Raw genomic sequence first — 24,317 nt, forward strand, 5'->3', positions numbered from 1 at the left:
AACCCAAAAACCCTTTTCTGGAAACAGGGTAGCGCTACAGCGCTCTTTGTTCTTTGGAGGGCGCTACAGCGCTACAAACAAGTCCTTAAAATGTCCCGGACAACATGGTCTAGCGCTACAGCGCCCAAAGGCTAGCGCTGTAGCGCTAGTCACAGAACAACAACCTTGCATTTTTCCCTCCTTCGATTTTCTCGAGCCTAACCTTACCAAAACTTTTCCAAACTTCAACCAAACCTAAAAACAATATTATCAACATGTCTAACTCATCCCAAATGACCCAACTACATAAAACTTAAGCACATGCACTCCAAATCTCAAAATTCACCATGGCTGGACCTCAAACTCAAAAACTTAGAAAAACAACTAAAACCTCAGGATTTTAGAGCTAGAATTTCATACCTTCAATGGAGAGTCAACCTTAAGCTAGCCTCTATACCTCCTTGGCTTACTCCTCCTCAAATCCTCAGCTTTAATTCCCTTAATTCCCCATAAAAACTCAGTTCAGAAAATCATCTCAGCCAAAACCAGAAACATAAGTGCAGACCCTAGAAACTTACCTCAATTGAATGCCTAATCCTTGCTGAATTCTCACACTTGATCAAGATCTCAAGCAGAAAGCCTTAGCCAAGAAATCCTCTGAATCTTAGCTCCAAAAGACCCTAAGGAATGGAGAAGAATCCTAAACCGACAGAGAGAAAAATGAACTTCTATTTTGCCTTCTTTCTTTTTCCTTTTCTTTTCTTTCCTTTAGACTCTAGAATTTTCCCACTAAGGCATAAAGCAACTTAACTCTTATCCCTTATAAGCCAAATGACCAATTTGCCCTCCCTTCACTTCTTAGCCTTTTAATCCACCTAGGGGCATTTTGGTCATTTCACCCAATTCCCGCTAATGCCTCAAATGTCTCCAATATTTACCACTTACTTCCCGACACCTAACTAATCACCCATTATATTCCCCAATATAAAAAATAGACTCCATTATATTCTCTAAATTTCCAAAAATACCCCCAAGCTCGCCCCAAGCCGGGTATAAAACCTCGCTGTGAAATTTTTGCTAAATTGCTCACTTGGATCGCTTCGAATCCCAGATTGTAAATATATCCACATAATAATGTGGTCTCATCAATTTATCACAAATATATGCAATTATGCCCTCAACGGGCTAAAATTACGATTATGCCCTTCTAACCTAATCAAGGCCTACATGCATACTAATACACATAGTTATGCATCACAAATATTCAAATAGTCATATAACATGCTTTAAAATTATTAAATCACATATGATCCAATTATGCCCTCCTGGCACACTAATCAAGGCCCTTAAGCCTTATAAGTAAATATGGGTCGTTACAAATCAAATTTAAATTATGGAGAAACTAATGATATGTATGATATGCATGAATCCTTTGATATCCATTTTACCCCCACCTATAATCCAAATTTTTCATGGAGCCATACCCAATCTCCAATGAATCAAGGGCATAAATTCAATATGCCTAATCCAAGTCATTGTTAGGAAAATATGTATTTTGCCTCAATGGAAATAATAATAAATTACAACTCTATAAAATATATTACAAATAATAATGATTGATTTAAAAAAGAGTTACAACTCTATAACTAAAAATTACAAATAAAAGGAGAAGGAGATGTAAGATGATAGAAATAGAAAATACAACTCTATTACAAAAGATACAAATAAACTATAAGTGTTTGAACAAAAGGAGATAAAAGGATTACAGCTCTTAAACAAAGTACAAGTAAATAGAACAAGAAGAAATAGTAGAAAAGCAAAATAGAAGAAAATAAGAACAAGAACAAAAACAATAAATTCTCACTCACACAACCAAAGTGAAGAGTGTTGGGGATCACCAACTTGAACAAGGTTTGCAACCTTTGTCCAAAAGCTTATTTCCCCTAACTCAAGCACTAAGGGATCTCTCACAGATTGTAGGAAATGCTTTATGGAATTATCAAGCCTCAAGGTGTTTCTAGCCAAGTACTCTAATGGATAGAAATGTTGTGTCTTACAAGTGAGCTATAGGTTCCTATTTATAGAGTTTAGAGACACTCTTTGAATTTCAAATTCCACCAACCCCCATGGCTGTTACCAATGTTTAATTGGATTAATATGGAATTAAAAAAGAGATTTGGGAGTTATTTGGGTTTTTTGAGCTGTTCAATAAAGATTGAAAAAACTGAAAAATGGGTCAGCTTTTGGCCTGTGGCCGCAGCCACTAGTCTCTGTCCCACAGGCCGCGGCCACCAACATTCAGTGGCCATGGCCACCGACCAAGTTCAGCACAAAAAATGTGATGTTTTTCTAAACGGTTCCAAACCTTCCCAAATGATTTTGTAACTCCCAAAACACATTATTGGGGTTAAAATCATATCTCTAACAGCCATATCACATATGGCTTTATGAAATTCATCTTAATATTGTGTAACAACAAATTGACATAATAAAGGGTAATATTTGGAAGTTACAAATTTGTAACACCAAATATTTTACATTATTTGGATATATCTCATATATATAAATATTGTAACTGTCTATTATATGTTACAATATGTGACACTCTTTGTCACATTTATTTAATCTAAAACATTATATTATAATATAATATAATATAATTGTTTACCGAATTTTTCGGAAACGAATACAAACAAAATAATAAAAAGATAAGAACTGTAGAAGTGTAGAAATATAAATAGACAAATAGGTTTTTTACGTGGTTCAGGCGTTAACGAGCCCTAGTCCACGAGTCGATGTTATTATACTTGTAGAGAATTACAGTAAAATGGCTGGTGTAAAAGAACCTCACAAACTCACAGTGTTTCTCTCGAGTTCTTTAGAAGAAGACGAAGCTAGAGATATTTTGGCAGAGTTCTTGCTATGTAATGTGTTCTCTCTCCCCCTTCTATTGCAAAATGAGGAGGTCTTTATAGCTAGAGTTTTTGATTAGGGTTTTACTCTGCCCCCATGAGTCTTAATTACACCAGCCATAAATAGGGGATACAATTACCGTAGTCGCCTGGCTACCAGACTCTATGTGGGTATATTTACGTGAAAGTATGGGGAATGCACAAAGGCAGCTGTCTTTTCCAGGCTGTCAGCGGAACAGTAGGCGAAATGGTACTTTTAGGCGTGCTGGGATGTGTGCGGCCTCGACCTGTCGGGCGTGTCAGGCGAGATCCTGTGTCAGGTGGATATCATTCCAACTATGCCTCCTCCATGACTCGACCGCTTGGTCTTCTTCCGTGTGAGACACGGAACTGTATCCGCGAAGGTAACCTGAAGAGCTTCTCCTGGAAGGACCTTCCCCGAAGGATATCCCTTCGGGAGTCCGGGAGAATTGACGAGCTTCCGCGTCGCGGTTGCTTGAAAGAGTATGCTGGACACTAAACGGGAGAGGCGAAGCCTTTCTGTCCATCCGCGAGCTCTGGTCACCTTTCGTGAAAGACTTTGATAATTCTGCTTCCCCGAGGCTATCCATTTAAACGCTATCCGGAAATCTGGATAACAATAATATTACATTATATTATAAAATAATATAACATTCCCCCACTAGATTAAATAGTTATTTATTGTAACACTTATTTAATCAATCATTATATTTTGAAATATAACATATCCCCCACTTGATTAAATAAGAAATCTCTCTTATAGGAGTCATTGCATTAGTACATAAAGCAAAGTGTTTTTCAATTTGAACTTTACTATTGTCACGACCCGAGCCCTAGGCCGTGGCAGATTTGTAATATCCATAACTTGGGTGGTCAAAGGTCAAACTTTGACCCTCGTTGAAAAATAGTCTTTATAAATGATCATTTACTTTATATTAAATCGTACTATAATTATAAGTTAAAATAATGAAATAACTCCTATAATTAGATAGAAAAATATTAGCAATAAAAGTATGATCATTTATCATTATACATAAAACAATAATATTCTCACAGTTATGTAATCACCAGATAGTTAAATTTAATAAGTCATCAACACTCAAAATAATACTTAGCATCCACCATTCCTCATCCCTAACTATTTCATAGCTCATTCAGATATACCGATCATTAGATTTGAAGTCGAATACATATATAATGCTAAAAGATAAGACAATGACCCGAAATAGAAATAGGCTAAACACATTGGCTCCATCGATAATTCATCATTTCCACGTTCGCGTCACTAGGCTCCTGGAATGGGAGAGATAGGGGTGATCTTATAAAGCCCAGTAGGAAAACAACTAATATCATGGACCCAAAAGTTTAATAAAACCCCTGCATAGTTAGCTTTGAAAGCAAAACATATATCATCATGTATAAACCAAAATAGAGAAACCACAAATAATCATAAGAGCATAGCCACAAGTGCACATCACACCGTCCACTTGATCCCTAGTTCCCATTACCCACCATAGAAAATCCGACATCCTAAACCGGGTAGCCGGACCTGATAACCACCACAATGGGGAGGCTCAGAACACTTCCTGTATACAGATGCTAGGTCTTTACACCTACAGGTGAGTGGACACCTGATCTACCTATGATGACACAGAGACTAGGTCGTGAAACAACAACGTGAACCAATCATGATCACTATGGCTCTCATCAGTATAACCAAATGCAGGTAAACATGAAAAGAAAGAAACATATTCCCTTTATATTTTAGAAAATTGGGCAGCATAACAGCTACATTTGAATAAACCCAAAAATCATAACCTGCATAAATAAGTGAACAAAATATATATTTGGCACTCGGTGCCCTCAGAACAGATCAGAAAACATGCAGGTTAAGTTTTCAATTTTTCAAACATTTTATAAATATCAAAATTGGAATATGTTGAATGCAATTTAATATGAGTAAAATAAGTCCAATAGTCTAGTTGAGTCCCTACCTCTTTAGATACCTCCTTAGAATTTAATCCGAGCCCAAAGCAACGCTCCTATGCTTATCGATGATCTTAGAATGATTTAGTCCGATTTTAATATCACGTTTTTCCTACGTGCACCAAATGAGCAAACGATTATCATCATAGCATTCCTTATTCAAAATTGTGTCCAATGACATATAATATGACCATATTTAAAATTTCAAGTTTCGGAACCTCACCCAAGCGGTGCACAATAGCGGTTGGTGGCGGTACCGGAAACGTCAACGAATATATGCATGGCATATATCAAAACGATCATCCCGATGAGTACATCACGAAAGTACAGCTCCTTCGCCCAAATGACCTCTGGTGTCGCCAGAAAATGCTTCCAAAGGGGCGAAGATACCCAAAATCTCGCCGGAGAAAAATGGTGAGTTGACCGGAATGACTTAGTGGGCGACGATCCTCTCACGACGCTGATTCCAACGGTACCACCCACTCGCCGAACGGTGGTCGGAGTTCGCCGGAAAGTCACCTCAAAGTTTCGACGGCGAAACTTCGGAGTGGCTGTATAGGCGTGTCCTTGCTCCGATGGCCACCAAACTTTGGGGTTTCTATCATCGCCGGTCAGGAAAGCTGCAGCTCCGGCACGTGTCGGAAATGGTGCTCCGGCGGTGGTCCAACTGGTTGTGGCCGTGACTGGTTTGGAGAGAAAACAAAGGAAAGAAAAGAAAAGAAAAAGGGAGAAGAAGAAGGGGTTTCGGGGAGAGAGAAGGGAAAAGAAGAAGGAAAGAAAAGAAGAAAAAAAATGAGTACTGACTCATTTACTCAGATGGGTCCCACCCACAAAAAAAATAATTTAAATAATACTTTTTTTTTTTTTTCTGAGTCTCTACAACTATAGTGTAATTATCACAAAATTTGTCAAAAATTTGGTTGCACTAGGCATTGAACCATCTTTTCATGATAACAAATCGATGATAACACACACACCTCTGCGATGTTCACTTGAGACATCTATGTATCGCTTTGCACTATTAATGGCCATGTGCACTTTCCATTCATGGACGTTCTTGAGAATACTCCCAATTCTCATGAGAGGCGGCACCACCCCTAGGTCCATATAGGTAGAATTCTTACAGTATTTTGTTACCAAAAATACTTGTCTTTACAAGACTGAATTCTATTAAAAAACCTTTCGGTTTTAACCCTCCACTTGGTAACACACAAGTACTCAATATCTCATATGGGACTTGTTTTGAGTACAACTAATATTCACTTGATTGACTTGTTATTACCTATTGAACCTAACACTAGTTGAATAACTATTGTTAAGATAGGTTACCATCAATCGTTAATCTCTTTAGGGAGTTTAAGTCCCATCCCTCGAGATGATGCGGCCACTAAATCCCTCGTTAGTGGCTTAGTGAAAGGATTCGCTAGATTTTCACTTGTTCTCACATAGGATATTGAGATGACTCCTCTTTGAATCAATTCTCTTACATATCCATGTCTTAGACTAATGTGTCTAGACTTCCCATTATACACTCCGCTGTATGCTCTAGCCAATGTCGCTTGGCTATCACAATGTATCGATATAGTATATACATTCTCTTTGATTAGGGGAATCTCTATCAACAGATCCCTTAACCGCTCGACCTCTTTGCCGGTAGCAGCTAGAGCTATGAACTCTGCTTCTATAGTGGAATAAGATATACAGGTTTGTTTCTTGGAACCCCAAGAAATTGCACCTCCACCAAGTGTAAATACCCAACCAATTGTGGACAAGTTGTCCCCAAGATTTGATATCCAACTTGCATCTGAATATCCTTTTAATATCGAAGGAAATTTGGAGTAGTTAAGGCTTAGTCCTTTGGTTTTCTTGAGATAACCTAGGACTCGTCCAATTGCTTTCCAGTGATCCACACTTCGATTACTTGTAAACCTACTAAGTTTTCTTACTGCAAATGCTATATTCGATCTAGTACACTGGGCAGCGTACATTAGACTCCTTATAGCACTAGCATACTTCAATTGAGTCACCGCTCTTCCTTCATTCTTCTCTAGTTTTACACTATGATCAAATGGAGTATTGGCATCTTTAACCTTGAGATGGTTAAATTTGTTCAATACTTTCTCAACATAGTGGGCTTCCCCTAACGCAAAACCCCCCACTCTGTTTCTTTACTTTGATACCGAGTATGGTATCAACTTCTCCCAGATCTTTCATCTTGAAGGTTGATGATAGAAACCTCTTCGTTTCTTCTATCCCTTTCATGCTATTACTTAGAATAAGCATGTCATCCACATATAAGCAAACAATGATCACATATCCTTTACAAGTTTTGGAATACAAACACTTGTCTCCATTGTCATGTCTAAACCCATTAGACATGATGGCTTGATCAAATTTCTCATGCCATTGCTTAGGAGCTTGTTTCAATCCATATAAGGATTTTACAAGTCTACAAACTTTATGTTCATATTTTGGTAGGACAAACCCTTCGGGTTGTTCCATGTAGACCTCCTCATTGAGGTCACCATTAAGGAATGTCGTTTTGACATCCATTTGATGAACATACAAGTTGTATATAGAAGCTAAAGCGAACAAAATTCTTATAGAAGTTGTTCTTGCAACAAGCGCATAGGTATCAAAATAATTGATACTCTCTTTTTGCCTACACCCTTTAGCTACTAATCTAGCTTTAAAGGTTTGGATCATGCCGTCAGTGTGGTATTTTCTCCTAAATACCCACTTACAGCCAATTGGCTTAAACCTCGGTGGGAGGTCTACTAATTCCCAAGTGTTATTGGAAAGAATGGAATCCATCTCATCATTGATGGCTTCTTTCCAAAATGCACTATCTCTCGATTGCATAGCTTCTCTATAAGTCTTAGGATCATCCTCAACGAGAAGTACAATATGAATTCTCCTAATGACTTCCTCTCTATTTCCTTCTACCATGTAGAATGAAATTCGTTGAGAATCTATCTCATCCACTACTAGACTTTTATGATTTTTAAGCTTTTGACTTCTTCTAGATTCAAAGGGTTGCTTTACATCCTTTTGAGAATTCTCCTCTTGAGAATCAACTTTAGATGTAGAAGCTTGAGAATTGTTCTCATATAACAAATTCTCCTTTAGAGATGTTGAAGCTTGAGAATTGTTGTCACATAACATATTCTCAAAAAATTCAACTTCTCTAGATTCAATCACAACATTAGACTCTAAGTCTAATAGCCTATAAGCTTTACTATTATTGGCATAACCAACAAAAGCATACTTTATGGCTCTTGAACCTAACTTTGTTCTATTAGGTTCATTTTTCTTGCAATATGCAAGACATCCCCACACTTTGAAGTACCCTATGTTGGGTTTTCTTCCTTTCCATAACTCATATGGAGATATCTCATTTTTCTTCATCGGTATTCGATTAAGAATGTGACAAGCGGTTAAAAGCACTTCACCCCATAAGTTGAAGTTTAACTTAGAAAACACCAACATAGAATTTATCATCTCTAGATAAGTCCTATTTTTCTTTTCACCAACACCGTTGTGTTGTGGTATATAAGGTGCAGTGCACTCATGAATTATACCATTTTATTCACAAAATGTATTGAATTCATTAGAGAAGTACTCTCCTCCTCTATCACTTCTTAGCACCTTAATCTTTTTATTTAGTTGATTTTCAACTTTTAATTTATACAATTTAAAAGCATCAAAAGTTTCATCGTTATGCTTTAAAGAAACACATAGGTATATCTACTAAAATCATCTATAAAAGTAAGAAAACACATTTTTCCACCTCTAATTAAAACACCATTTAATTCACAAAGATCACTATGGATTAAATCTAGTAAATTAGATGATCTTTCTACACTAGGAAATGGTTTCTTGATCATTTTTTCCTTAACACATGTTTCACATTTACTATAGTTTTTAATATTGCATGCAATCATACCACATTTAACTACTCTTTTCATGGTTGAAAAACCTATATGCGATAGTCTAAGATGCCACAAAAATAAAGAATCATACTCAATAATATAGGCGGAATTAGCATTTTTATTGATAACATTGAAAGTTACATCATTGGTGCACAATTTAACCATTCCCTCACAAGAGTACAATTTTCTCAAGAATACATTTGAATTGGTAAGTATAAGTTTACCGGACTCAAAAACGGCTTTAATGCCGGGCTTGCCCAGCAAATCACCACTTACCAAGTTTCTACTCATTTCAGGAACATAAAGTACATTCACTAATGTAACTTTCTTGCCGGAGGTGAAGTAGACTTCAATAGTACCTTTGTTAAGTACCTTGGATTTGCCCTCACTGCCCATTTGTATCTCATGGTTGCCCTTTGACTCTTCAAAGGTCTTGAACAATGATTTGTCATAGGTGACATGGACGGTGGCACATGTATCATACCACCACCCTTTCACCTTGCCTTGGACCGCATTCACCTCACTAAGGGTAGCAACTATGTTTTCCTCTTGAGTTGCGTTCACCTTAGGTCCTTGTTTGTCTTTTCTATGCCTACACTCTCTAGCGTAGTGACCCTTTTTCCCACACACAAAGCAAGGGCCTTTCTCGCCCTTAAACTTGTTTGGGTTGGTTTTTGGACCCAAAGGTTTCTCATTACCCTTTTTCCCTTTGTTTTTTGGGATGTTTTGGATGTGACACTGCATTTGCTTTGGAAATCTCTCCATTAGACCCCTCCACAAGTTTATCTCTACATATCGATTCCTCTTCGATTCGAATATGTTTTTGGATTTCCTCCAAAGAATAATCCTCATTTTTATGAAGGATTCTTTTCCTATAGCTCTTCCAAGTTGGTGGTAATTTAGCCACTATAACACAAACTTGAAAGGCCTCTGGAAGCTCAATCTTTAACACTTTCAATTTGTTAACAATTATTTTCAATTCATGTATTTGAGGAAGAATAGGTTTATCACCAAAAAATTTGAAATCAAAGTATTGAGATATCTCCTTGGCCGATTTGGTCTCGGTGTAGAGGTCATAGAGCCTTTCAGATAGGGCATTGAGGATATGACCCCTACAAAGGAGATTGTCCTCCTCCCTCTTCCTTCTTTTCTCCACCTCCTCAGGAGTGTCTTTGTCGGATGGCTCGGCTAGAGGTGCCAAGGATGACTCAAGGATGTAGGCTATCTTGAGTGTTGTCAAAAGGAATTTCACCTTGTCTTGCCACCTAGTGAAATTGGATCCATCAAACCTATCCAACCTCACTAGGTCTTGGTTCATGATCTTTATGGTCTCACTTTTCATTGAAACAAACAAGGGTTAAGCTTTTGAATGTTAGGAAAATATGTATTTTGCCTCAATGGAAATAATAATAAATTACAACTCTATGCAATATATTACAAATAATAATGATTGATTTAAAAAGAGTTACAACTCTATAACTGAAAATTACAAATAAAAGGAGAAGGTGATGTAAGATGATAGAAATAGAAAATACAGCTCTATTACAAAAGATACAAATAAACTATAAGTGTTTGAACAAAAGGAAATAAAAGGATTACAACTCTTAAACAAAGTACAAGTAAATAGAACAAGAAGAAATAGTAGAAAAGCAAAATATAAAAAAATAAGAAAATAAGAACAAGAACAAAAACAATAAACTCTCACTCACACAACCAAAGTGAAGAGTGTTGGGGATCACCAACTTGAACAAGGTTTGAAACCTTTGTCCAAAAGCTTATTTCCCCCTAACTCAAGCACTAAGGGATCTCTCACAGATTGTAGGAAATGCTTTATGGAATTATCAAGCCTCAAGGTGTTTCTAGCCAAGTACTCTAATGGATAGAAATGTTGTGTCTTACAAGTGAGCTATAGGCTCCTATTTATAGAGTTTAGAGACACCCTTTGAATTTCAAATTCCACCAACCCCCATGGCTGTTACCAATGTTTAATTGGATTAATATGGAATTAAAAAATAGATTTGGGAGTTATTTGGGTTTTCTGAACCGTTCAACAAATATTGAAAAAACTGAAAAATTGGTCAGTTTTTGGCCTGTGGCCGTGGCCAGAGACATTAGCGGCCACAACCACTAGTCTCTGTCCCACAGGCCGCAGCCACCGACCAATTTCAGCACAAAAAATGTGTTGTTTTTCCAAACGGTTCCAAACCCTCCCAAAACACATTATTGGGGTTAAAATCATATCTATAACAGTCATATCACATATGGCTTTATGAAATTCATCTCAATATTGTGTAACAACAAATTTACATAGTAAAGGGTAATATTTGGAAGTTACATATTTGTAACACCAAATATGTTACATTATTTGGATATATCTCATATATCTAAATATTGTAACTCTCTATTATATGTTACAATATGTGACACTCTTTGTCACATTTATTTAATCTAAAACATTATATTATATTATAATATAATATAATATTACATTATATTATAAAATAATATAATATTACATTATATTATAAAATAATATAATATTACATTATATTATAAAATAATATAACAGCCATGCCCAATCCGACCTATCATATCTCATTCAACAAGAAACGACTCCATCTTTAGAGGATACCCTACAACAGTTCATGCAATCAACCTACCAAATCTTACTAGCCCAGTCTCAGTCAATCTCAAAAATTGAGACAATAGTAGGACAACTTGCAACTGTTATAGAGTCGGAAAAACAAGTTTACCCCAACCAGCCTATTCCTAATCTAAATAGTTAAATTGAAAATGAAAAGGAGCATGAAGTTGTTGAAGAACTTGTAATATGCATCCAACCCACTAATAAAACCAAAGAATTGGATGAAATAATTTTCGAGGCTCATGAGGAAAATGAAAAATATATAATTATATCTCAAGAGCCCATAAATGAACAAATTTGTATATTTACTCAAAGTGAAAAGGAGTCTAATATAGATATGCAATTTTCTTATTTTATTGATATTCCATTAAAATTGCATATTTCTAATTGCCTTGTAGGTGTGATGTTATTAATTATTATTTATGACATTTGCATCAAAGTCATAACTCGCCCTGCAAATAAAACTCTACACTATCGATTGGGTGTAGGTTAAAAGAAAAAAATTATAGTCGAGCTAAAAACTATAAACTAAAGCGCTTTGTGGGAGGCAACCCATACTTTTTATGTTTCATTTTATATTTCACTTTTGTTGTGTGTTTTTGTTTTATGTTTTTAATAGCTTGAAGCAACTTCTTGCCCAAAAAGAAAAGAAGAGAAGAAAACAAATGAGCCAAATCGGAAGCATTCATCAAATGGAGTATTTCTTAATTATTTCCATTTTAGTAAACATTGAGGACAATGTTTCATTTAAGTTTGGGGGTAATGTGTATGAATTTTTTTGTGTTTATGTGTTTTTGCATGTTTTTTATTTGTTGTAAAATTAAAAAAAAAAAAAATTCTTTATTTGTTTTTCTTTTTGTTTTTATGTGATTTTCATTTGTTATATAGTGTAAAAAATATATATATTTTATTTGTTTTGTTTTAAAAAAATATTGGTGATTTTCATTTCTTAATGATAAGAATTATGATTGAAATTGTTCTTAGTTTTTAGAAAAATATAAATAATTATTAAGCTTTTCTTTTAATTTTTAAAGTTAGTATTGTTTAAATATATATTTTTCATAATATGTCACTTTTATATTCTATTCGAATTTGTGATATTTCGATATAGTTTATTTAAACATTAAATTCTTTAAATCTCTAAAAAAAAAAATGAAAATTCTTAGAATTTGCTTGATTTTCTCTTGAGATTTAATTTATTTTTGTTTGCATAAACTTGTCTAAATGCTCACATGATGATTTGATGTTTTTGTATTTGTATGTTAAGTATCTATTTTGAAAACAATTTTAACTTTTCAAATTAATTATATAAGCTTTACTTTTATTTGTGATTTTCTTTGAACTATTTATATTATGTAATTTTTGACGAAAACATTTGGCATCACTAATATAAAAAAAATAATGTGTGTATTTTATTTTTCTTTTGCTCGAGGACTAGTAGAATATTAAGTTTTGGGGTGTGATAACTCTACAAAATAGAGTTATTTTACCACTTTTTATGTGCTAATTGTTGCTTAATTCTTGATTTTTTAATTAATTTATTAAGTTTTAAAGTAACTTTGAATTTATTAGTCTTATCGTGATTTTATATACTTTTGTGTATTTTTATAGTTATTTTGTTGTAAAATGTTATTTGAATTATTGTGTTTAGTTAAAAGTAAAAAAATGTGTGTTTTATTGAAACTAAATGTTAAATTAAATTAAGTTATAATTAATATTTTCAAAGAATTACATTGATTTATTTTATAATTGAAATTATTATATTATGATTTATTTTATATTTATTTTGTAGGGAATTTATGGCATTTTTGCTTTTGAAAATAAAGAAAAACGAAGAAAATGTGGCATTTTCAAAGAAAGAAAAATAATAATGGCATTTTTGAGCCTTGGAAAAGGCCCACCACCAAGAACCACGAAGCCACTTGAAACTCTAGCCATCCAAGCCTCCACCAGGCCCACGGTTCCACCTAATGCCCCCTTCAACGCCCAGCCATCTACTTCAGCAGCTAGCTCCAATCCATGCACCCCATGCCTAACCTCCATGTCTTCAGCAGAAACCAAGGCCCACACCAGCACCTCACCATGACAGCCATCACCAACACACCCAGCCGCCTGCCACAACCCACCAAGCCCCTTTTGTGTTTATTTTGAGTCCAACAAAATCACTTTTGTACCATTGTCACCTTTGTCAAAAATACCACATTTTTACCTAACTTTTCTACACATTTTACCCAAAAACATCATTATTACACCCTATAATTTATCCCTATTTGTCATATTATTATTAATTTAATCAATTTAATTAATTTAAATTGATTATTTTAAGACTCATTTTTTGGCTATAAATAAGGGCTTGAGTGCTTAATTTTGGGAGAGGAGGTTACCACACTACACATTCTACACTTTCAAGACTTCTCCATTTTCTTCTTCTTCTTCTTTGTTGTAAATTTTCTATGTGTTTTAGAGGAAAAATTTGGGGGTTCATCCTCCAAATTTTCCTATTTATGTTTGTAATTTTTAGTTTGTATTAGCTATTTTAGTTATGAGTTTCTAATCTTTTTAAGATTATTAAGGTGATGATGAAACAATATGTAACTAGATAGTATTTATTTTGTATGTTGATTTCCCATTTTGTGCAACAAAGTTTATAGAATTTTCTTATTCAAATATCTTCTTTCATCTTAAATATCATATATTTTGGATTGTTAGCACATATTTACACTTTGTTCTTCATTAGTGCAAAAACATAATATTCTTTGTGTAAGATGTGTCATTAAATTGTACACATCCATGCTTAGAACAAAAATATTATGTTTTGCCTTATAAATAATGTTAATTGATTTATTTGTTATTTCATTAGATTGATTTATACTAAATGTTTGAAATTATAATTTTTGAAAAGTGAAGAAAAATCCTATCTTTTTAGAAGTAATTTGTGCTTAAAATTATAAATATATTTGGAAAATGATAGTTTGATTTATTTTAACTATCACTAAAACTTGGGAATCAATGTACTTTTAAATATTATTGAACTTATATTTTGTGAATTCTATTATCTTAATAATCTTTCTTTTACCATCTTGATTTTTACTTTTAATTTATGTTTATATATTTGTCTTGAATATCTTTATTATAGTCTTTTATTTTATTTTATTGTCACAAGTTCTCATCAATCTTTGGGGCTATGTTTGAATTTATCAATTTTGATTTAAAATAGTTTTCTTTTCAATTTTAGACAACTCATTTGGGTTTGACATCCTTGCTTACACGATCACTATTCTATATGAACGATTCGTGCGCTTGCGATTTATAAATATTTAAAACATACCCGTTTTGGGTCTATCAAGTTTTTGGCACCGTTGCCGGGGAGTTGCAAGAAAAAAGAAACGAAACTTATCTCAAGGTTAGTAAATTTTTCTACTAGTTATTTTAATTTTTGCACTCAAAAGAAAAACTATACATACAAAAATATAAAAAAAAAATACATATTTATATTTGTATAAAAACTAAAAAAAAAGACAAAAAGAAAATTTGGGACGGTTCTACCACCCATAAAAAGAATTACTTATATATTTATATTTATTGTTTTTTTAGTTGACGGCACTTGTGCCTCCTATCTATCTTCTTAATTTTTATAGTTGACGACACTTGTGCCTCCTATCTATCCTTCTAATTTTTATAGTTGATGGCACTTGTGCCTCCTAGTCTTTTATTTTATGTTTTAGTTGATGGCACTTGTGCCTCCTAATTTTTACCTTATTTTTGTTATGGTTGGTGGCATGCTATGCCTCCCTACTCTTGCCTAACTTTTGATAATCTTATTTAATTTTACCTTATTCTTCGTCGTCGTTTATCAGATTATTGTAAAAAAAATATACTTGAAAAGAAAAAAAAAACTTAAATCTTGTCCTAGCTCTTGCTTTCATATTGTTTCTTTGTCTTTTATCATATTATCGTATAATTGTTTAATATCTTAACATTGTTTTTGTTATCTTAACTTAATTTTCGTTCTTTTTACCTTAATTGTTCTTTTTGTTCTCTTAATTTTAGTTTTTTTTTTAATTGTAAAAAAAAAATAGTTTGTCATTTAGTTTTTACCATATGGATCATTTTAGCTATAGTTGGAATTCTGAGTACAACTATTATGAGCAATCAAATTTAAATTATGGAGAAACTAATGATATGTATGATATGCATGAATGCTTTGATATCCATTTTACCCCCACCTATAATCCAAATTTTTCATGGAGCCATACCCAATCTCCAATGAATCAAGGGCATGAATTCAACATGCCTAATCTAAATCATGCCCAATCCGACCTATCATATCCCATTCAACAAGAAACGACTCCATCTTTAGAGGATACCCTACAACAGTTCATGCAATCAACCTACCAAATCTTACTAGCCCAGTCTCAGTCAATCTAAAAAATTGAGGCAATTGTAGGACAACTTGCAACTGTTATAGAGTCAAAAAAACAAGTTTACCCCAACCAACTCATTCCCAATCCAAATAGTCAAAGTGAAAATGAAAAGGAGAATGAAGTTGTTGAAGAACTTGTAATATGCATCCAACCCACTAATAAAACCAAAGAATTGGATGAAATAATTTTCAAGGCTTAAAATTATAAATCTATTTGGAAAATGATAGCTTGATTTATTTTAACTATCACTAAAACTTGGGAATCAATGTACTTTTAAATATTATTGAACTTATATTTTGTGGATTCTATTATCTTAATAATCTTTCTTTTACCATCTTGATTTTTACTTTTAATTTATGTTTATATATTTGTAACGACCCAAATTCGCTAATAAGGCTCAAGGGCCTTGATTAGTGTGCCTGGAGGGCATAATGAGAATTATTTGTGGTTTTAATGATTTAGATGCATGATTATGATTTAAAACATGTTATATGATTACTTGAGTATTTGAGATGCATGACTATGTGTGTTAGTATGCATGTAGGCCTTGATTAGGTTAGAAGGGCATAATCGTAATTTTGGCTATTATGGGCATAACTGCTTTGATATATGTGATAATTGTCGAGACCACATTATTATGTGGATATATCTGTGATCTGTGACTCGAGACGATCCTAGTGAGCAAAGTAGCGGAAAAGTCATAGCGGGGATTCATACTCGGCTCGGGGTGAGCTCAGGGGTATAAATGGGAATTTAGCGGATATACTAGAGTTTATTCTGACGTTGGGGAATATTATTGGCGATTAATTAGGTATCGGGAACTGAGCGGGAAATAATAAGGGCACTCGAGGAATTAGCGGGAATTGGGTGAAATGACTAAAATGCCCTTAAGTGGACTAAAGGGTTAGAATTAATAGGGAGGGCATAGTGGTCATTTGCTTTGCAGAAGTTAGATTATACTAAGGCTTTATGTTAGTGGAATTTTTAGAATATCAAAGAAGTCTAAAAAAGAAGGAAAAAGAAGGGAAAAGAAAGAGGGAAAAACAGAGAGAGTTTCTCTAAGTCGGTTCATGCTTTCTTCATCTGTTTCTTGAGGACTTTTTGGAGTAAAGCTCAGAGGAGAGCTGGGGTAACTAGACATCAAGGATCTTGACCTAAGACTAAGGAATTGGCAGAGGTTTAGCAGGGTTTCATTTACACTTGAGGTAAGATTCTAGAGTTCATCCATTTCTGTTTCTGGTTTTTGAGTTGTGGTATTTAAGTTGAATTGAACGGAACTTTTGGGAATTCAGGCTTAAGGCTGAGGAGTAGCAAGCCAAGGAAGCCTAGGGATAGCTTGTGGGCGAAATCCTATCAAAGGTATGAATTCTAAGCTCTAACTCTGATGTTCAGCTGGTTTTTTTGTTGGGTTTTAGAGTTTAGAGGTGACTATGGTGAATTCTGAGTTGTGGTTGCATGTGCTTGGGTTTTAGATGTTTGGGGTGCTTGGGATAAGTGGAGTGTGTTCATGAAGTTGTTTTTAAGTTTGGGTAAGAGTTGGAAGAGGTTTGGTTGAGGTTGGTTCGAGAAAATCGCAGAAGTGAAATTTTGGTGCTGGGCTGTCTGTGACTAGCGCTACAGCGCTAGCCTTTGGGCGCTGTAGCGCTAGGCCATAGTGCTGAGGGGAATTTGGCTTCTATCTATAGCGCTGTAGCGCCCTCCCAAGAGCGCTGTAGCGCTACCCTACCTTCTGAAGGGGATTTTAGGGTTATTTGTAAGGGTTTTTGACCTAAGGTTTGGGGTTTGGTTCCACCACCTTTTTTGGTGGAACTAGGACTTCCCGGGGGCTCGGGATTGGCCCCGGGGCTAGGTTATGAACTTGAGGGTTGATGATGACTTTGGTCGTGATTGTGCATAGGTGAGCACTAGGGCTCAAGGGGGATCGTGCTCAAGGAGTCAAGGGATCAAAGCTTGTGAATTGAAAGGTAAGAAAACTGCACCCGGTTATATGATTGTGATGGGACTAAGTGCTCTCGAGAATTATATCGTGTCAATGTTGGTATCACGCCATGGGACATGTAAAAGCGCCCTAAGAGTGTCGTACATACTATTAGCGCACAGAGCGCGATTTGGCCACTGGGAGCCATGAACACTGGGATAACAGAGGGAGCATCCTGTGAGCGCTAGCCCTGGTTATCGTTATAAACTGTGCATGTTATGAATTGATATGCTTAATATGTGGAATACTTGACTATATTGAGTGGTTATTTGACTGAGGCTATGTGATGCAATGTGAGATATTGACTTTAGTGTTAAATGCTTATGCTCCGTTGTTGTTGTGTTTTCTTGCTGGGCCTTGGCTCACGGGTGCTACGTGGTGCAGGTAAAGGCAAGGGCAAGCTGGACCAAGCTTGAGGTGAAGAGCTCCGAGGTGTAATGTACATAGCCAGCTGTTTGATCACCATGGTCGAGGAGTGGACCAGGACAGGGATTACCTAACTGCTTGTTTTGCCTTAGTATGGCTGGTTATTGTATCTGAGTCTCACAACTTTTGTAAACGATCTTTAAACTTGTACTTTTGGGATCCCGTGTAATCAAATAACGTTTCTTAATGAAAAATGTGGCTTTTGAGACCAAAACGCTTTTAACCCTAGTACCTTTGTAGCTTCTGCAACACGATTTTAATTAAATGACTTGATTAGCAAGTCTGGCACTTTATAAACACACAGTGTAGCGGTCTTGGCTATCTAGGGCGTTACAATATTTGTCTTTAATATCTTTATTATTGTCTTTTGTTTTATTTTATTGTCACAAGTTCTCATGAATCTTTGGGGCTAGGTTAGAATTTATCAATTTTGATTTAAAATAGTTTTCATTTCGATTTTAGACAACTCATTTGGGTTCGACATCCTTGCTTACAAGATCACTATTCTATATGAACGATTCGTGCACTTGCGATTTATAAATATTTAAAACATACCCGTTTTGGGTCTATCAGGGTTCGATGGGGCAGGTAAGATTTTATATGAAATAGAATCAAGTTCTGGTTCGAGGCTAGTTCGATAGTGGTTCGATGGGTTAGGTCATATAGGGTTTGAGGTGTATGCTCAATGGGGTTCGATGGTGTAGGTCAGATATAATACAAAATAGAATCAAGTTCTGTTTCGATGCTATTTCGATAGGGGTTCAATGGATGCTCGATATGGTAGGTTAGATGTTGGAAAATATACATATTTAGGTTTCGATTGTGGTTTGATGGGCACTCGATAGTGGTTCGATGCATGCATGTATTTTATTTATTTATGGATTTTTTCATGTGATTCCAATTATATGTTTTTTTTTTTGCAGATGCCGAAGTTCCTTTTACAGTTGATTGATCACTTCCCAGGTCGAGTCACCTATTGGGGTAGTGGTTTGATGAATACAATTAAGGATAAGTTTAAAAGGCTCGGTTTGATAGAAAAGGTGAATAAATCCCCTTTCAAACAGTTTTTTCTTGGCTGAGGAGTTGCCGTTCTCTACATCTTTATTGCATCAATTAATGTTGTGGAAGATCTAGTGTAACAAAGAGGATGATTTACATTTCCATTTGGGATATAGACTTGGTAGAGGCGAGTTTTCTCTTATGAAAGGGTTGAACTTCAGTGCCAGGCCATCAGAGATTGAGTTGAAGAACCACCTCACTAGTGACTACTTAATAAAGGAGTACTTTAATGATGAAGAAACTGTCAAGATAGTGCATTTGGAGGCTACTTTAAAAAACTGCACTAAAGTTGAAGATGCTTGCAAGTTAGGCTTATGTTTCTTGTTTGAAGGGTTTTACTTGCACGAGGAGGTGCTGGCTCTTCTTCTAACCCCACATTTGACACATCTACACTGTAATACACCTCAGAATCATCCTCGGAACCATCCTCATTATATTCAAAGCAATTACCAAATGAATCGTCATTTACATATGGGTCGTACTCATACATTCTGTCATTAAAGTCTCCATGTATGACTGCTTCAGGAACAATAGTGGGACCTGGAACAAAAGTGTCCACCTCACTATTAATACTGCTCCTCATATCTATTTTTTCGCACTAGGAAACGATGATATGACATTCTTCTTAACCAGAGTCAAACATAAGGCAATCTGTTCTTCTGATGTTATTCCTAAGAATACACGAAGATCAAGATTATGTAGAACATGAACAGGTGGAAAAGGTTGGTCGCCGCATGTGTACGGAACCTCAATTTTCAACCCATACAACTGTCTATCCACCTTAAATGTCTCGTGAAGTATGTCAAGTTGTCTCAAGTAAGTTACATCCTTCTCCAACAATATCTATAACGCCCTGGATAGCTAGGACCATCACACTGTGTACTTTAAATAGTGCTAGACTCCCTAAATGTGTCTCTTGGTCGTAAATATGTAACTAAACATGATTAACAGTTTAGGGTTAATTTTTTTTGTCAAAAGGAATAACCATTTCATTAAAATGCTTACGTTCATACATGGGATCCCAAAATAAATACATTTAAAAAAGTTGTTTACAACTCAAAAGTTACAATAAGCCGACCTAAGTGGCAAAATAGGGTTTAACCCTAGTTCCTCTGAGAAACCCCGACCGTGATCGTCGAGCAGTGGCATATGTACACGTCGCCACCGAAGCTCTCCAACTCGTGGTTGGTACACTCCCCTTCCCTCTTACATGCACCACAAAGCACCCGTGAGCTGAGGCTCAGCAAGAAAACTTAAATATGCTCATAAGCAGTTAATAACATATCACAGAATCATAATAAGCATGCCTAGTAGTAATAACCCTACTCTTGCATGCATTCTATTTAGATAGGTGATTACAGTGTCACACTAGGGCTTGTTGCCCTAGACGCATGACCATAGAGTCACACAGGGGCCCGTCACCCTAGGATATGGGACTATAGAGTCACCCTAGGGCCCATCACCCTATCCTTTATAGAACTAGCCTTATAGCTGGCCTAACATACCTAGCGCTTTATTTTCAAAGCAACCATAGGGTCGGTCAAGCGTATATCATGCTCCTGATTAGGCCTAACCATATCGGCCTGCGCTCCGCGCACTATTGCCGCCCTTGACTTATAAGTCAATACTTTCAACCAATGCTCAATGCGCTATTGCCGCCCTTGACTTATAATTTAATGATTTTTCAATCAGATAATGCAGAAATGCATACATCATTTAATAATTATCCAAATACATAACATTCAAGCATGCTTAGTCAAACAATCATAGGCAGCACTCAACGCGCTATTGCTGCCCTTGACTTATAAGTCAATGCTTTTTCAATAAGATAATGCAGACAAGAATACATCATTTAACAATTATCCAGATATAGAGTGTTCAAGCATGCTTAATCAAACAGTCACAGGCATAATCATAATCAGGCTCATTCATAGGGGCCCGAGCCCGAGCCCGAGCCCGAGCCCGAGCCTGAGCCTGAGCCCGAGCCCTAGTCATATCCATATTTAATGACCTGGCCAAGCCCTAATCACATTTATATCACGTATTGGGTGCAATTTTCTTACCTATGGTCCAAGCACAAGCTAATTAACGACGACCATGAGCACGATCCCGTCCCGAGCCCTAGCGGTACCCTAGTCACTGTTGGGGTTTTATGTCCTAATTAAAACCCAATTTCTTTGTAATCTCATTTTATTATAAATAAAAGAATAGAAATTATTTTTGACTTGGTCAATCACTTCGCTCACGTGTTTTATTTTCATTATTATTTGTTTAATGTAAAATTTCATTAAATCCCGAGCATATAGCTAATCATATTTATAGTGACGTAATCACAGTGGAATATAAATATGATTATATGTTCAAAAATAAGTTAGTCCTAAGGGTAGTCAATGCACATAATTTACACTAACTTGTCAATCAACGATATGATCTATTTACACGTTGCAGTGTTATGTTCTTTCTAAACATTAGCAAAGTAGATAAGATTGGATGTATTTGTTACATCGGACTAGACTAATATTGACAATAGATAAGATAAGAACACCCAATTATTATCTATTCTAGTCATATCATATAGTTGACCATAGGTCAATTCAATCTCAATTCTGAGTGGTAAGTATTCTAGCTGATTGTATTATTTGACTTGTTCATTACCAGCTTACCCTACAGACTAACCTATACTTACATCTTGGGAACTCTGTAGTATAATTGAGTGGGAGTGTTAATCATAGATAAGAACATCTATAGCTTCTGATGAAGAAGTAAAACTATGGTTTCCTTTTAGTTTGGTTCGAGGTGCTAAATGATAGAGATCTCATTTCAGTAATTAATATTAGTTTACTGAAATATTATTTACAAGGAACTAAGTGTTTTAAGGATAAAATACAATGAGGGGTAAAACGATACTTTAGTCTCATCTCATTGTAGATAGTCTACAGAGGATTGAGTGATAACTATGGTTGTAACAATGGATAACTAATAACGTATATATATTGCTTATAGAGCATTCTATGAATTCAAGAGTGCAATTCCAAGTCTTTAGTGGAGTCACAAGGAATTAATAAGTTAGTAAATTTATTTGTTAAATTTATGATAACTTATTGGAGCTTGATTTCATAGAACAACGATAAGAACATGTTTCTCTAACCCTTGTATCCTTTCTGTCGCAGAGTATTACCAAGAAACTGAACCGATCTTCTATTATCTTCACAGTCTTCCAAAGTACCCTTAGAATCACCTAGACTAGAGTGGATAATTCTCAACAAATGAGATAGATACAGAGAGAAGAATAGAAAATAACAAAGAGACTTAGAAAATGACTTGTGTTTAGAGAGAATCTAAAAACTATCAGAAAATATGACTTGTGACTTGTAAAACTTGTGTGTTGACTTCTCTCTAAACACTCCTTTTATAGACTCAATTATGCCATTTAATTTAATTTAAATTAAATTAAATAATAGCCAATTTGAAGCCCTACGTCGAAATTATCATGTGCTTTAGGCCCGTAAAATTTCTCATTTGATTATAAGCTCATTGGACTTAAAATCAATGCCTGTATTATTTTCTATTGATTTAATTAATTTAATAATGATTTAAATCATTTATCAAATTAATTATTTATAATTTGAACCTTGATTTAAAATTATTTATTAATTTAGATACCAATTTATCTTAGTTAATAAATTTTCCCTAATTTCTCTTTTCTTCTCTAAATTACATAACTTTGTGAAACTATCCAAAATTGACCTGGTCAACTTTGATAATTCTAATTGATAATTAAATCAATTAATTGAGACTATCTAGATGATTTTATCCAAGGTACAATGGGGACCATGGGCCTATGAAATCAAGCTTCAATAAGTTATCATAAATCTAACAAATAAATTTACTAACTTATGAATTCCTCGTGACTCCACTAAAGACTCGGAATTGCACTCTTGAATTCATAGAATGCTCTATAACAAATATAGATACACTATTAATTATCCATTGTTACAACCATAATTGTCACTCAATCCTTTATAGATGGTCTACAATGAGATATGACTAAAATACTATTTTACCCCTCATTGTATTGTATCCTTAAAACACTTAGTTCCTTGTAAATGATATTTCAGTAAACTAATTTAATTACTGAAATAAGATCTCTATCATTTAACACCTTGAACCAAACTAAAAGGAAACCATCATTTCACTTCTTCATCAGAAAGCTATAGATGTTCATATCTATGATTAACACTCCCTTTCAATTATACTACCGAGTTCCCATGATTTAAGTATGGGCTAGTTCGTAGGGTAAGCTAGTAACGAACAAGTCAAAGAACTCAAATAATACAATCAGTTAGAATATTAACCACTCAGAATTGAGATTGAATTGACCTATGGTCAACTATATGATATGACTAGAATAGATAATAATGGTATGTTTACTTATCTTATCAACTGTCAATATCGATCCTGTCCTATGTAACAAATACATCCGATCTTATCTACTTTGCTAATGTTTTGGAGAGAACATAACACTACAATGTGTAAGTAGATCATCTCGTAGATTTGCAAGTCAATGTAAATCCTGTGTACTGACTAATCTTAGGACTAACTTATTTTGAACATATAATCATATTTATATTGCACTGTGATTACGTCACTATAAATACGATTAGCTATATGCTCGGGATTTAATAGAAGTTTATATTAAACAAATAATCATGAAAATAAAATATGCGAGCAAAGTGATTGACCAAGTCAAAAAATGATTTCTATTCGTTTATTGATAATAAATGAGATTACAAAGAAATTTGGTTTTAATTAGGGAATAAAACCCCAACAATCTCCCACTTGCACTAATTGAAACTAATGCCTGAATTCTACTAATCCCATTTCCTTGATATTCTTATCAAATGTAGCTTCTGGTAGTGTCTTTGTAAACGGATCCGCAAGATTGTCTTCAGTTGC

The 24,317-nt window shown here is 34.9% G+C and overlaps 1 protein-coding gene across 1 annotated transcript in view; it reads right to left on the reverse strand.

The window, feature by feature from the left end:
- Positions 1 to 4,424: 4,424 nt before the first annotated feature.
- LOC133785425 (uncharacterized) overlaps positions 4,425 to 24,317 on the reverse strand; it is a 38,004-nt gene continuing 18,111 nt past the window's right edge. The window contains exons 2-3 of the mRNA XM_062224664.1: positions 5,122 to 5,697; positions 4,425 to 5,010 (exon numbers count right to left, since the gene is read on the reverse strand). Of these exons, the coding sequence (XP_062080648.1) occupies positions 4,983 to 5,010; positions 5,122 to 5,697 (604 nt within the window). The 3' untranslated portion in view covers positions 4,425 to 4,982. The remainder of the gene's footprint in view (positions 5,011 to 5,121; positions 5,698 to 24,317) is intronic.

Source organism: Humulus lupulus, chromosome 6 (genome assembly GCF_963169125.1).
Source record: "Humulus lupulus chromosome 6, drHumLupu1.1, whole genome shotgun sequence".
NCBI lineage: Eukaryota > Viridiplantae > Streptophyta > Magnoliopsida > Rosales > Cannabaceae > Humulus > Humulus lupulus.